At 43.0% G+C, this 14,165-nt stretch overlaps 3 protein-coding genes across 4 annotated transcripts in view; 2 read left to right on the top strand and 1 right to left on the bottom strand.

Moving 5' to 3' along the window:
* LOC110981383 (acyl-coenzyme A amino acid N-acyltransferase 1-like) overlaps positions 1-6,338 on the bottom strand; it is a 39,427-nt gene extending 33,089 nt beyond the window's left edge. The window contains exon 1 of one of the 2 annotated variants that reach the window (XM_022238914.2): positions 6,179-6,338. The gene's annotated coding sequence lies outside the window, so the exon portion shown is untranslated. The other variant, XM_022238915.2, reaches the window with a different exon arrangement.
* A 976-nt stretch (positions 6,339-7,314) lies between these two features.
* Positions 7,315-13,825, top strand: LOC147800334 (uncharacterized). The gene is made up of 2 exons (XM_087146834.1): positions 7,315-7,385; positions 7,637-13,825. The coding sequence occupies exon 2, from the start codon at positions 11,887-11,889 to the stop codon at positions 12,313-12,315; it is 429 nt and encodes a 142-aa protein (XP_087002960.1). The 5' UTR covers positions 7,315-7,385; positions 7,637-11,886; the 3' UTR covers positions 12,316-13,825.
* Positions 10,621-10,971, top strand: LOC147800335 (uncharacterized). Its single transcript, XM_087143273.1, has one exon. The coding sequence runs from the start codon at positions 10,621-10,623 to the stop codon at positions 10,969-10,971; it is 351 nt and encodes a 116-aa protein (XP_086999399.1).
* Positions 13,826-14,165: the final 340 nt, after the last annotated feature.

Genomic DNA, 14,165 nt, shown 5'->3' with positions numbered 1-14,165 from the left:
ACTTGAGAGAAAAACAGCTGGAAGATCTGCACTGGCGTAGCCTTAGTCAAGGCGTGCGTCATTCGTCGTAGCGCAGCGCGCACCAGCCGCTCGCTAACCTAGCTGTTTAAGCACCCTGACCACATGTTTAAGCTCTGACTGGTACCAGCGAAACTGAAGTCTAAGCCAAATCCACGCGAGTCGGCGTACGTACATACCTGCATACATTGCAAAATCAAGGCGAATAGCGACCTTACGCAGCCTAAGAAATATGCAAATCAGCTGAACCAGGTCAAACACCTTGGTGCAACCGTCCGCGAGGGCGGTGCTTATTATGCTAAAGCAAAAGCCAATGTTTTAAATACGCTTTTGGATTTCAAGTTCGCGTAATTCAAGTCGGTCGTAATGTGAAAGGTTAACTGAACACATACGTGGCTATACATGTACATGACAAGTATATAGGGCCAGACATGTATCAGCTTCAGTGTCCTTAGCAGCCAACGAATTCTGTATCAAAGCCGTCAGAGGAGAAATAATTAACCCTATGGGCTTTTTATCTGGTCTAAGATGCTCCGAGCAGAAAGGGGCAGTCTGAAAAGTAACAGATTCCCGGTAGCTCTGTTGGCAAATTCACGAAAATGTCGTGACCCCGCAGAAAGTATTCGGCGCAAAAATAACCCAACATTAATTTATCTGCAATGCAATTCAAGCAAAAGACAACTAGTTGTGCTGCAGTCGCCTTGGAAGCTAGGTCCGCCATTTTATATGGTTATCATGCATGCCATTTCACGTTGATGCATTATGCATATACTTAGCTGAGATTGGTCTCTTTGCACTCATCGCACGCCCGCATCTATTCACATTCGCACACTAGGTCGTGCACTAGAAATCTAGCGCAAAAGTAAAGAAAAACATAAGCTTCCGTGGACGCTGTTGCACCAAGGCGTCGACGGTTCGTCCTGGTTCAGCTGATTTGCATTTTTTTCATGTATGTACATGTACGTGTACTCAGGTACGTACTATACTAGATCAGTGAGCGGCATAGTGCGTGCTGCACTGCGACGAATGACGAACGCCTTCACCAAGCTAATACTGGCGTGAAGTCTTTCCACTCCTCAGAATGCGTTGCTCCAGTGTGGCCTGTAAGAGAAACATATATCCAGCGAGAAATGAGACCGAGGGATACCCTAACACGTCCTATCACTATACACACTCTGAACTTGTCAGCCAACACATCCCTGCTCGATGTCTGAAAAGAATTTTTCAGATTCCAATGAAACAACGACAAACACGTTTGCAGGGTGGGGTTCTCTCCGTCTCGTATCTCAAGGAAACCCATTAGGTTGCTATGGTACAGGTGTGGCATTTTTACGTGGCCAGATTGCACAAATAATTATATATAACCATTGTTTGCTTCAAGGAAACCGCCGCTTGTGGAGTTACAAAATTCCAGTAAGATCCTCTTATAAGCTGGAACGCAGATTAGGCCTTCAATGAGCAACCATAACATAATGAACTAGTTCAATGCCAAAGTCAATTCCAATTGTAAATAAACAGGTATTTTGATTTTTAAATTCATTTTGCCATTCCACCAAAAATATGAAAACCAATAAAAGGAACAAATATGTGGGGGCCTATGCATGACTGAATAACTATACTGATAGAGGAAAATCATAAATGTATATAATTATATTGAGAGATCAATACGTAGCTCCACAATAGCAAAAAGGCATTGGTAGAAAGAGCAGGGATAACGCAAAAGAGTTATAAAAACTTATTTTCATTGCGGTCCATTATTTTCAATACGGTTTGTTATTGTCAACTGTCTCTGTAATATTGACAATCTTCCCAACTGAGTTGTACCTACTGCTGCTTAACAATCACGCAGATTATTCTGGCTGATCTGTCTTGAGTATGAAATATTACGTTGCAGGGTACTTGCATGTGTGATCAAACTGAAAAAAAAAATGTACCAGCGGCCTATTCCGTGTTGGGGTGGAGAAACCGGTGGAGATATACATATATTCCCACCCCTCGGGATTTACACCCATGAACTGCACCAGAAGCTAATCATTGTCTCAAACATTGAGGTGGAACATTGTGGAAATGAACGACATCTTCATCAGGTATACTCGCCTGTAAATTCGGGTGCTGTCTTCCCACGTTTTCCCCATGAAGGTCCGGCTTTTGCTCCACCCACGCCGATAATCGGGCTTTGCTGCTGCCAAGAAATCATCTTCACTCTCGTCCATACCCGTCCGCTGGAATCGCTAGCATTGGAGGATGATATGTCATAGTCGCTATCGGCCAGCAGTTCTCGCAGAATGTCCTCGTTTTCCATGTTTTGGCTGTGATTTCTCATTTAATAGCTGTGTGTTTCTCAAATGAGTGAAAAACGTAGTAGTGCATCTTATACTTATGTATACTCACTGGCGTTCCGGTCCATCACGTACGTTCGGTCCCCATAGACTGCACATGTATTTAGTTTATGTATTCGCCTGTGCGCAATAGTAACCCAGGGTCGTTGGTCTGAAAACGGATGTTCTAGCAGCCGGTGTCGGTGGTGACGCATACGGGGGATTTGTTCTGCCATAATTTCCCTTTAAGACTTCGTGTGTGCATAAATTGCCAAGAATCTATCAAATGGTGATATTAATAGCTTTTGGTAAGAAAGATCTCATGAAATAATCAAAGAAGTGGAATATGTCAATTTTACGACAAAGGATAACTATAAAAGTTGTGGTTTTTTTGAACATAACATTGTGTCTAATTTTCATAATTTTGCCGGGTTTACCTTCTAATAACTTATTACTTCTAGGCAGAAAACCTTTTTTGAACTTCATTCCCTTTTCCATTTGGACCCATTTGTTCATTTTCTTTGTTTTTCACCTTACCCAGTGCCCAGTTTTCACACTTTTGTCGAATTCCCCCAGGTCATCGGTGATACCTTTTTGAAGACTGATGAATCGTTTGCATCCATATCTTCAAGATTGAGAGCCATTTGTCTGAAATGCAGTTCTTTTTCCAGCGGATTCAAATTTCCGCTGTCAGTCCGGAATGAGATATCCGGATTTGGGCATGCATACGCGTACAATCACACAAATGGATACGAGTGCGTTTCGGTACGAGTTGACTTTTACAGCATTGCATGAATTCGTACAATGACGTCAAATTGCCCGACTAAAAGACACAAATAAAAACCTTCCGTTCTCATTCATACATTTTCCTTCTTGCGTGATACTTTTTCATGAGAGCGTTCATGATATTCCTCACTATTCACAAGTACCCAAGTAGAGAATGCCAGGGAAAACCTGGCAAAACGTAAAATAATCCCCTCTAAAATGTTGGCTTCACTTTCAAACTTCTGACTAATTACGTTGGACATACGTGACTGAGAAAGGACGGGTAAAAATTTGGCAGGATATGGATTTTCATCGTGTGAAGGTTAGGAAAAAAGGACTTTGAGTGTTTAAATACTAACTGCTATGGAAATGAGAGGCAAACAACTACATGTGTATCTGAACTTGGTTGGTTGGTCGATTCTTAGTCAAGATCTATTATGCTTGCTTCTGGCTTTAGTGGGATTCAGTACACATGCACACAAACTAGTGAGGGGCATGAACATACGTGTTGTGCATGTAGCAGAGTGTAGACAGGCATGGTAAACTCGAATGGGTGCTGAACCTTGCGGTATACTGTCCTAGTCATCGTCAAAGTGGGATAAAGACATTTCCACACATTTCCATCATCAAAATGAGTGCCTATTGCCAGTAAATCGAGTAAGTCTTGAATAAGTCAGAGCCTCACTATAAAAAACAATTTACTCCATTTTTGAAGCACAGTGACATTACTGTTTTACTTAAGAAGTACATGTACAGTTGTGCTCAAAATTATTCATATCTTTTGAAAAATAACATACTTTTAAATTCTTCATTTGTAAAAGCTATTATGATGGTACTTCCACTATATCTTTTGTCTATTTGTTGCAATACACAAACCAACGCGTGTGTTGGCTACACTTAATTTGCATAACGATAGATACGGCCCTGGTTTAGTTTTGCTCCTGGTTATAATTATTCACACCCCAGGTTTACATAGTCCAAAGTTTCTTCCTAAAAGTCAATAGCGTGACCTTTTTTCTTGATGACTGCCTCCAGACGGTTCCTATGAGTGTCCACAAGCTTTCTGCATGTCTCCTGTGGGATGCTGGCCCACTCTTTCTTGGCGAAAGCCTCCAGCTGGTTCAAGTTGGATGGTCTCCTGGCCATCACTTTGGTCTTCAGCTCCTTCCACGGATGTTCAATTGGATTTAGGTCAAGACTTTGACTTGGCCATTCCAATACGTGGACACCATTGTCCACTGCTTTACTACCTTAGCGGTGTGCTTGGCGTTATTGTTCTGATGGAGTTTTTCAGCAGATGCTTTCACATTATTATCAAGGATCTTGATACAATCCTCCTTTTTTCATGATGTCCTGTAGCTTAATGAGGTTCCCGGTGCCACTAGGAGAGAAGCAACCCCATAGCATTATGTTGCCACCACTATGCTTTGCGGCTGGGACTGTGTTCTTCGGCGTGAATGCTTCTTATTGCTTCTTCCAGACGTAGGCAATATCCATGTGGACAAACAACTCCATCTTTGTCTCAGACCACAGGACCGATGACTAAAAAGTAGTGTCTTGGTTCAGGTGTGCTCTGACGAGCCAGACGAGCCTCCTTATGTTTCTTCCTGAGAAGTTGTATCTTCCTGGGCCTGCGTCTGCGGAGACCTCCTTTGTGCAATACTCACTGCATGGCTGCCGGTGATACCTTCGTCCCTGCCTTGTCAATGGTATAAATTAGGACCTTGGTTGTGATTTTCGGGTCGTTGTGGGCCTCCCGGCAGATTTTTCTGGCGACTCCAAGAAATATTTTGTACTTCCTGCCACGCCCATTGAGGTTTTCGCTGTGTTGAACCTCTTGATACTCTGAACTGTTGCAACAGGGACCTCATAATTGCTTGGAAATTGCCTTGTATCCCTTACCCTCTTTATGGGCATTCACGATACGCTGGCGTATTTCCTCAATAAGTTCCTTTTCTTGGCCATGGTGACGAGTACCTGAGACTGACCTGAAAGCTTTTCTTCTTTTTGTACTGTTTGGAGGAGATGGCATTTCACCATAATCTTGAACACAAGGTCATCAAAAGAAGGTCATCTACAGGAACATCTTGAAATAGCTTCATGCCAAAGATTCTTGCAGTCAGAGAAAGTGAAAATAAGCAGTATGAATGAAAGGTAAGTGTTTCTTGGGATTTTGTCTTGGGTATGAATAATTTTGACCAGGAGCAAAAAGAACCCCAGGCCGTATCTATTATTGCGCAAATAATAGATACGGTATAACCAACACACATGTAGGTTTGTGTATTGTTCAAATACACAAAAGATATAGAGGAAATACCGACACAATAGCTTTTACAAATGAAGAATTTAGAAAAATATACTATTTTCCAAAGGGTATGAATAATTTTGAGCACAAATGTACATAAACGTGGATAATTCGACCTTTTTTTTACTAGAGAAACATTTATTAATTTTTTGTAGCACAAAAATATTACTGAATTATAAGATTCTATTACTATGCTCGACAGCTTCATGTTTATACAATTAATAGACCTTCCTCAAAGCAAGAGACTTCCTGACAAAAGGAAACCACTGTCCTTTGTACGATGTACTTCTGTGTACAAAGTCAATGGTAAATTTCACATCACACTTCACCAATCTCTGGACTTCTTTTTGAGCTCTGTACTTCCGTAAAATGTCTTCCATGAACGAAAAGAACAGTGACAGTAATGTTCTTTTCAAAAGAACATTACACAAGCATGCCGCAGTGCCTATGAGGGCCAAAACACCGGTCCTCGCTTATGTCAATAAATATCTTCCTATTTCCTAACCCAGTAATAAACTGGAGGCTGAAATAAAAAGGAGGCTGAACAGAACGACTTATGTCATATGCACATATGCATATTACATACAGGGCCTTTGCTCAGAAAAAAGCACAGTACATACATCCTGAGAACAATACGTATGACGCACGTCGTTCTATGTGGCCTCCTTTGTAACAGCCTGGCCCTTCGCCCTTTATTTTCTTTCCATGCAGCATCAAGTGTATGAGGTTGCAAAATGTGATGTACATGTATGTTGCACCATACTGTTGTTACCTTTCCCGTTTCCGCTCAATCTTCGGCAAGCAGTCTGAATTCAGGCCGGATTTTCTAATCAGCTGGTTTGCTTGAACTGAGACTTTGCTGAACTTGATGAAGACGCATAAGCCTTGTTGCTGATACCGCACGGTTGACTTTGCACAATGGTAGAAAGGCATTGTGGGAAGGAAAAAGGTCGATGTTTGCTCCTTTGTTCCTCCCACAATGCCTTTCTACCACAGTTCAAAATCACTCATGCGGTATCAGCAATAAAATAGACTTATTGTGTCGGAGGCACGTAGTCAGCAGGATACAAGTTGTGTTGCTTTTGAGGGCGCCAGCACGTCGTTAGGTTGTTCATGTCACTAAATAGCTGCCACTCCCCCCCTCCCGGTGTTCCAGAAGAGCAGGACATTCAGGTAATTTTTTCCTATTATTTCCCTACTTTTGTCAGGGTAAGAAAAGGGCATTTAAATTACTTCCAACGCAAGCAGTGTGAGCTGCGGTTGAATGTAGTATAGCGCCCTCTTGAGATCCTTGTGGATTTTCGCATAAGCTACGCAAATGTTCAGTCACACCAATTAATTTTCAGTCCATTTTGGTGCCCGTTTTTAATCATATTTTAAACCACTTTGTTCCAAGAGCCTTACACCAGAAGAATACTGGTGAGTTTAAGATCCCATTTATAATTGTGTTAGTGATAGTTCTTCGATGTTTGTTGACTAATTTGTAGTGTAATTTTCAGCCCCATTTTTCCGCCATGATATTCCGTATCACATCGATTATATTCTTGTGCTTTGCGAATACTTGCCCTGTTTTTGAGTCTGAAACCTTTCCTGAGTATCAGGGCCGATTTTTTTCAGGTGACCTGGTTGTAAATGTTCAGTATTGTTTTCTGGTCAAGAAACAGTTGATTCTTGGTCATTTTATGTTTTTACATCAATGATAATTGAAAGTTATATTAGATTAGTAACCTAGTTTTTGTGTGCACCCGAGGCCTGTCTAAGCAAATGAACTCGCCATTTTTTCCACGATGTTGTGAATATTCACGAGCTAGATTCCATATTTGGGATTAGCTTTTCCTTCTACAGAAATTCAACAGTAGGGCTGCAAGGTTACAGTGTATTTAAGAGCTATACTTTTTCCTTGTGTTAGGTTGCTGATTTTGGTATTCCAGACCCGTAGGCAGTTTGAGGACACTTCATCTTCCAGAGAGCACAGTTCTGTATGATAATTTTCATAGATTGTCTTATGATATACTTACAATCCCTTGGAGCTTTTTGAGACGATTCTATGTATTTACCTTTGCGGTGTTTGTTATACCTGTATCGGTTTGACTTTTTGGATCTGTAAACTTTTCATTTATATTTTCATGGTTTTGATTTTTTTATGTTTAATATCTTGCCAACCTTTGTAAATGCATGGACATTGTTATTTGTGCTTAGAGCATTTTCCTTGCATTTCTTTGTGTTTCAGTTTTACCTCATGTGGTCCACCCACAAAGCTTACAAATCCAGACCTGTACTCGTCAGAGGTTAACTTGTCGAAGGGAAGGCACTCTTGGCGCTCCATGTTCGTCATAGAAAAAAGAATTTTTCAAGATGATTGAAGTACTCGACTCAGACGACATAACCAGTACCATTTCTCAACAAACACGGGCATCACGGGAAATCAACAAAAGTTTCCTGAAGTGGAAGACGAGCTCAGCAGCCATTCTGGCTCGTGCTGAGGCCAAGTCCTTGAAAACAAGAGAGGAATTCACCCAGAAAGGGATCCATATTCGTCAGCAATGCTTTTCTTCTACTTGGAACAGGAAAGGAGTATGCAGGGCAGAGCGGAAGCAGAATTTTCAGAGTCAGTCGCCTTGAAGGAAGGGTGTACCAATATCCCGGAAGATTTGCAGTTGCCAGTTCTTGACTCCGCTGTCCCAACCAGAAACTATATATCCCACCACTTTAAAGAACCTGAGACGGAGTTATTTGAAGCTAAAACCAAGCTTTCAAGATCGAAGAAAAGTCCCCATCACAAGTTCAGCCTGTGATACAGGACAAAAAGAATGATGTTAAAACCAAGCCCGCACTACCATCACAGCCCATCCCCAAAGATAACAGGCTACCGGAGCCCCTTAGCCCACCTATCAAGGAGAGTCTCGACTCCATTAGCAACATGTTGGGGAAAAAAGAGCTGGTAAAGAGTGGAATCAGCCACACGAGGAGTTAAACCTGGTTCTGGATTCCCTTGAGGGTGAGACAAAATTGTTCGTCCAAAAGATCTATGCCATCCACATTGACATGGTCTTAAGCGAACTCGGGAGTATCTGGAAGAAAAAAATGGCTCCCCAGAACTGGACTCCTCGAGGGTATTGCAGCCCCTAGCGTAAATAGGCCTATTGCCAAAGTGGCCTCAGAACAAGTGGCGAGAAAAGGGGTCCGAATACAAGAAGCAGCATGCAATCCTCTTCCTTTCTTCTTTTGAGGAATTTGTGAAATTCATCCAGCACCATGCCAGAATACAAAACGACCCGAGCCTCCAGTTTTCTAATGCTGTCAAGAGTGCACCTGAACACTCTTCGTCAAAGCCTTCTTCCACAGTAAGAAAAACTGGGGTGAAGGAAAGGTCTGCAGCAAAGGAGACATTCTGTTGCCCGATACACGACACATCACACGATCCGCAGGGCCTTCCGAGGGAAATTCCAGATGAGAAGATATCAATTGTGAAAGAGAATCGCCTGTGTTTGAAGACCGATGTTTGAGGACCAACTACATCCTTAAGAACTGTAAGACCCAAGTGAGATGTGACATCTGCGGCAAGTCCCATGTTAACGTCATGCACAGGCCTGTACCCAGTCAAGATGTTCCGCCAGCGTTAAATAAGACACCCCTTACCAAGGAGAACGACAACCGGCCCCAGGTAATCGTCACACCTAAATGCACTAGAGTATGTGGCAACGGTTTAAAAAAAAAGCCGGTCATGCACCAAAATTTGGTTGGCAAAAGCCTACCTGGAAGAGAAGCTGGGCCATGTTATCACCACATTCGCCATCATCGACCACCAAAGTGATGGTTCCCTTATAAACGATAGTCTTCTTGAGAGATTAGGAGTAGAGCAGAATAAGTCAACGTATGCTGTCAAGATGGTTAATGGCCTCCAGGAAATCTATGGTAGAAAACGTTTCGGCCTAGGAGTATGGACGGCACAGTTTCTGCTCTACCGCCTACGCTGTTTAAGTGCAACAACATTCCTGGAGATGTGGCGGGATCCCCACACCAGATTTGACAGAGGCTTGATCACTTGAAGCCAATTGTTCCTATGATACCCCTGAACAAAGATGCCGAAATAGAAGTACTACTTGGCAGAGATGCTCCGCAGTTCCACAAAGTGAGAGAGGTGATCAACGGCAAAGATGACCAGCCATGGGTGCACCGTCCCCGACCTAGGCTGGGTAATTGTCAGCGAGATTTGTTTAAAGGGCGCCCACATCCGGGCAGACAATCAACACAACCTTCATCAATATGTAATCAGCATTAACTTTAAGTAAGTTAAGCAGACTTGATCAGATGAACCAGCTCCTGGGCGTACTGATCAGGCCCTGAGAGGAACCAATTGCAGTCACCGCAGACGTCAAGCATATGTTTTATGCCTTCAAAGTCCGAGAAGACCACAGAATATTCCTACGTTTCCTATGGTATGAGGAAAACAACCCGATTGCAGCCATTGTAACTTAATGCATGACAGCGCATGTCTTTGGAAACTAAATATCCCCAGCTGTGGCCATCAGTTGCCTAAGAAAAAACTGTGAAGAAGGTGAACCAGAGTTTGACACCGATGTGAGGGAGCTGATAGAAGGAAATTTCAACATGGACGACCTGCTTATGTCCTTACCAATCAAGGAAGAGGAAGTCGACGAGAATCTCCTGTCCACTGCCAATAGCCGTCTGCACAAGTTCTTTTCCAGCGATGCTAATGTCCTGGCAGCATTTGAGCATAGCAAGTTGGCCCCAAACCTGGCTCCAGCTGACCTCTCCAGCAAAGATGAAAGCACCGTTCGGCGTACATTGGGAGTATCCTAGGACCTGAAGGCATACTCCACCTTTCAAATAGCAGAACCGTATGCCAACGCATGCACCAACAGGACGGTGCTGTTCAAAGTCAATGAAGTTTTGACCCGATTGGGTTGGCAGCACCTGTGATCTTCAAGTGGGAAGATGCTGCTGCAAGACATGACACAAGATGGCGATGGCTGGGATGATCCACTCCCAAGGGAGCTGCTCCAAGACTTAGTGATATGGAGAAGGTCCCTGATTGCCTTGACGTATGTGTGAGTTCCTCGCTCATTCCCAACCGCAGAAGTAGTGAGAAAAGAATTACATACTTGTGGGGGTCCTTTAAATAAGGCCATAGGTGCAGTCTGCTACCTGAGGACTGTTGGCATCAACGATTAAGTCCATGTCCAGTTGGTGATGGATAAAGAAAAGCTGCCACCTAAAGCAACCGTCACCATCCCACGCCTTGAGCTCCATACATCAGTTCTGGCTACAGAAATTGAAGACTATGTCACCCAGGAACTAATGACCAAACTTGACGAATCTAAGTTGTACTGCACTTACGTGTGCAACCGAGTAAACCAGTCACTCAAAACCTCTAAGCCTGAGCAGTGGGCGTATGTCCTGTCAGAGATAAGCCCAGCTGACCTAGCTTCGAGGTCTACTCCGGCAGCAGAGTTAAGTGGTTTCATGTGGATTGCCGGACCAGAGTTTGTGATGCAAAAGAACCTGCCAACGAGCCACGAGCAGATAAATTCTTCAGGATGACCCAGAGGTATCTCCAGAGAAGATAAGCTGCAACAATTTGTCTTGACCGATGCACCCCTCGGCAGTGAAAGATTTGCCAGATTTTCTAGTTGGAATTCAGCAATGAGAGCCACTACCAGCTTGATCCACATTGCCAACTCATTCAGAGCAGAATCCGACTGCAAGAGTTAGCATGTCTGTGAGAAGGCAAAGTCCATCAAAAAGCGTCTCTAAGCTGAGACCATCATAATAACAGGTGTGCAGAGTGAAGCCTTTGCTGCCAAGTTAGCCGAATGAAGAAGTGGGAAGTTGACCAAGAAAAACAAGCTGGCTTCGCTCAATCCCTACCTTGACAGAAACAGGGTACTCCGAGTCGGAGGCAGACTGCAGACATCTCAACTACCACACAGAGCAGCACACACAGCTGTACTACCAAAGAACAACCATGTCACAAAGCTCATCATCACGCAGTTCCATCAGCAGTGCAGCCACCAAGTTCGATACATTACATTGGGTACGATAAGGAATGAAGGTTACTGGGTTCTTGGTGGCCAGAGGCAAATATCCAAGGTGATCCAAGGCTGTGTGGCATGCAAGAGACTGAGAGGTAAGCGTCAAGACTCCTGCCTAAAATTTGTTGGTGCCTGTAATGAACTTGAACAACAGCTCCAAGACAAGGAACCTATCAAAAGGTAACTACTTACCCGGGGCTGCCAGTGGGTTTTCAACCCTCCCCATGCATCGATTATGGGTTGGGCTTGGGAGCGAATGATCGGCATTTCCCGCCGCATCCTAGAAGATGCGAGATGTCAAGCCTAGCCAGCTGACCTATGAAATCTACACAACTCTTATGGCAGAAGTCGTTGCCATAATAAACTACCAACCGTTACTGCCAAGTAGCGACACACCAGAGCTCCCCTATACCTGTCGCCCAGTATGCTGCTCACTATGAAGCCATTCCAGGTGACAGCCCCAGACGGACCATGTGATCCCAAAGATCTCTTGAGGAGCCATTGGAGACTCGTTCAGCATCTATCTAACATGTTCTGGGACAAGTGGCAGAAGGATTTCCTACCTCTGCTACAGACTAGAGTTAAATGGCAGCAGCCAAAGAGAGACCTGAAAGATGTTGTCATCGTCAAATGTGTCTCCCGGCAATACGACTGGCCTCCCGGCAAGGCTTTTGGCTTTGAAGCAAGTGGAGACGGACACATCACCAAAGCCAGCATGGAGATGGTAGCTGCAGACCAGAGGAGCCCGTTCCTACAACCAACCCGTGAGTTGGTGAAGAAAACGTTTTTGCAGCCAATAAGCGACTTTGTCCTTCTGATTCACTCGGAGAGACTGATCGCCATGGACTCATGAGCTTGGACTCTACCAGATGCTACTTAGACATGTAGGCACCGCGTATCAAGTGTTTTCTAGCTGTTTTCATATTTACTGTTCTGATTATTATTAACCTTTTTTACTGTTTCATTGTAACCTTATTATTTGTATTCACACTGTACGTGATGATGGTATCACCACGGGGGATGTTATGTTCGCCCCTGACAGTGTGAGTTTCGGTTGGTTGTAGTTGTAGTTGGTCCTTGTGGTTTTTCGCTTAAGCTACGCAATTGTTCAGTCACACCAAGTTTCCATTATATCTTGAGACCACTCTGTCTTACACCAGAGACCACTGGTGAGTTTAAGATTCCATTTATAACTGTGTTAGTGATCATTGTTCGTTATTTGATGGGTAATTTGTAGCGTAATTTTCAGTCACATTTTGCCGCCATGATATTCCGTATCGCATTAATATTTTTTCTTGAGCCTTCCGAAAACTAAAACTATTACATGTCCTTGAATTGTTTCAGTTTGTGGTCTTTTCACTGCTGAACTGTGGAGAGATCAGGTTGCGCAGTGTCCTTATGAATTGTGTCCCTTTGTCCGGTTGACGTTTGCTTCTTGATCTCTTTGTCAACTGGCTCTGCTATTGTCAAACTCTTTTACTTGTGTCCAAAATTGTGTAAATTTTCTATTGGGGAAATCCTAAATTGTGCCAATTTTCGATGTTTATTTGGAGTATCTTGATCACCGGAGAGGCCAATCCCTAACTTAAAGCTTAGGCGTACCCCACCACCGTAGGGTATCACCACCCCACGTATGAACGTGACGTTATAATAGGTTAGGAATTTAGTTTTTGTGTGCCTGCCTAAGCACATACACTCGCCATTTTTCCACTAATAAATATTAACATTGTGAATATTCATGAGCTAGACTCCTTATTTGGAATTAGTTTTTCCTTATCTGGAAATTGCAGTAGGGCTGCAAGGTTACAGTGTATTTAAGAACTCTACTTTTTCCTTGTGTTAAGTTGCTGATTTCGGTAATCCAGACCCGTAGGCAGCTTGAGGACACTTTATCTCCCAGAGAGCACAGTTCTGTATGATAATTTTCATAGATTGTCTTATGTGATACTTACAATCCCTAGGAGCTTTTTGAGACGATTCTATGTATTTCCCTTTTCGATATTTCTTTATACATGTATTGATATCACTTTCTTGATCTGTAAACTTTTCCTTTTTTTATGTTTTTGGATTCTTTTTGTGTTTAATTTCTTGCCAACCTTTGTAAATGCATGCACATTGTTATTTGTGCTTAGAGTATTTTCCTTGAATTTTTTGATTAAGTTTTACCTCATGTGGTCCACCCACGACACAGGAATGAGAATAAAGCAGTCAAAGTTCTCAAATCCTGTACTAGTCAGAGGTTGACTTGTCGAAGAGAGGGCGCCCTCAGCGCTCCATGTTCGTCATAACCCTGAATCGTCCAAACTCGGTAGGAGCAAAACAGACTTATATGTGTTGTCCAAACAGAAACACAACCTGGAAAGTCCTGTTAGCGGCTTCCGCCTAGCTTCTCTACCAAATAATAAACAATAACAAGAGCAACTTCAATGGAACATTGCGATCAGGGCTAAATTGTATTCTCTACTCATTTGCTGGCGCTGCTGATTTCGGCTGCCAAGTTGTTCTTTCTATTGTTCACTTTTACGCATCTTTCATCTGCTCACACTCTCTTTTATATTGTTCGTTTTTACTCATTTTGTTGCTCAATCAGAGACCGTTTGAAAACAAAAAGGACATGCTAATATTGCATTTATAAATAGAGACATCCTGGACATGACATCAAAACTTTATGTCAGGAGATGCCCTACAGCATATTGGATAAGT

This window comes from Acanthaster planci, linkage group LG01 (genome assembly GCF_054643075.1).
Source record: "Acanthaster planci isolate LZ-2023a linkage group LG01, COTS_SCS, whole genome shotgun sequence".
NCBI lineage: Eukaryota > Metazoa > Echinodermata > Asteroidea > Valvatida > Acanthasteridae > Acanthaster > Acanthaster planci.
The sequence above is the reverse complement of the archived record's forward strand: the minus strand, read 5'-3'. Positions and strand labels throughout refer to the sequence as shown.

Coding starts and splice junctions, on each gene's coding strand:
- LOC147800335 (XM_087143273.1), top strand. CDS start 10,621: ATGGATAAAGAAAAGCTGCCACCTAAAGCAACCGTCACCATCCCACGC.
- LOC147800334 (XM_087146834.1), top strand. CDS start 11,887: ATGCTGCTCACTATGAAGCCATTCCAGGTGACAGCCCCAGACGGACCA.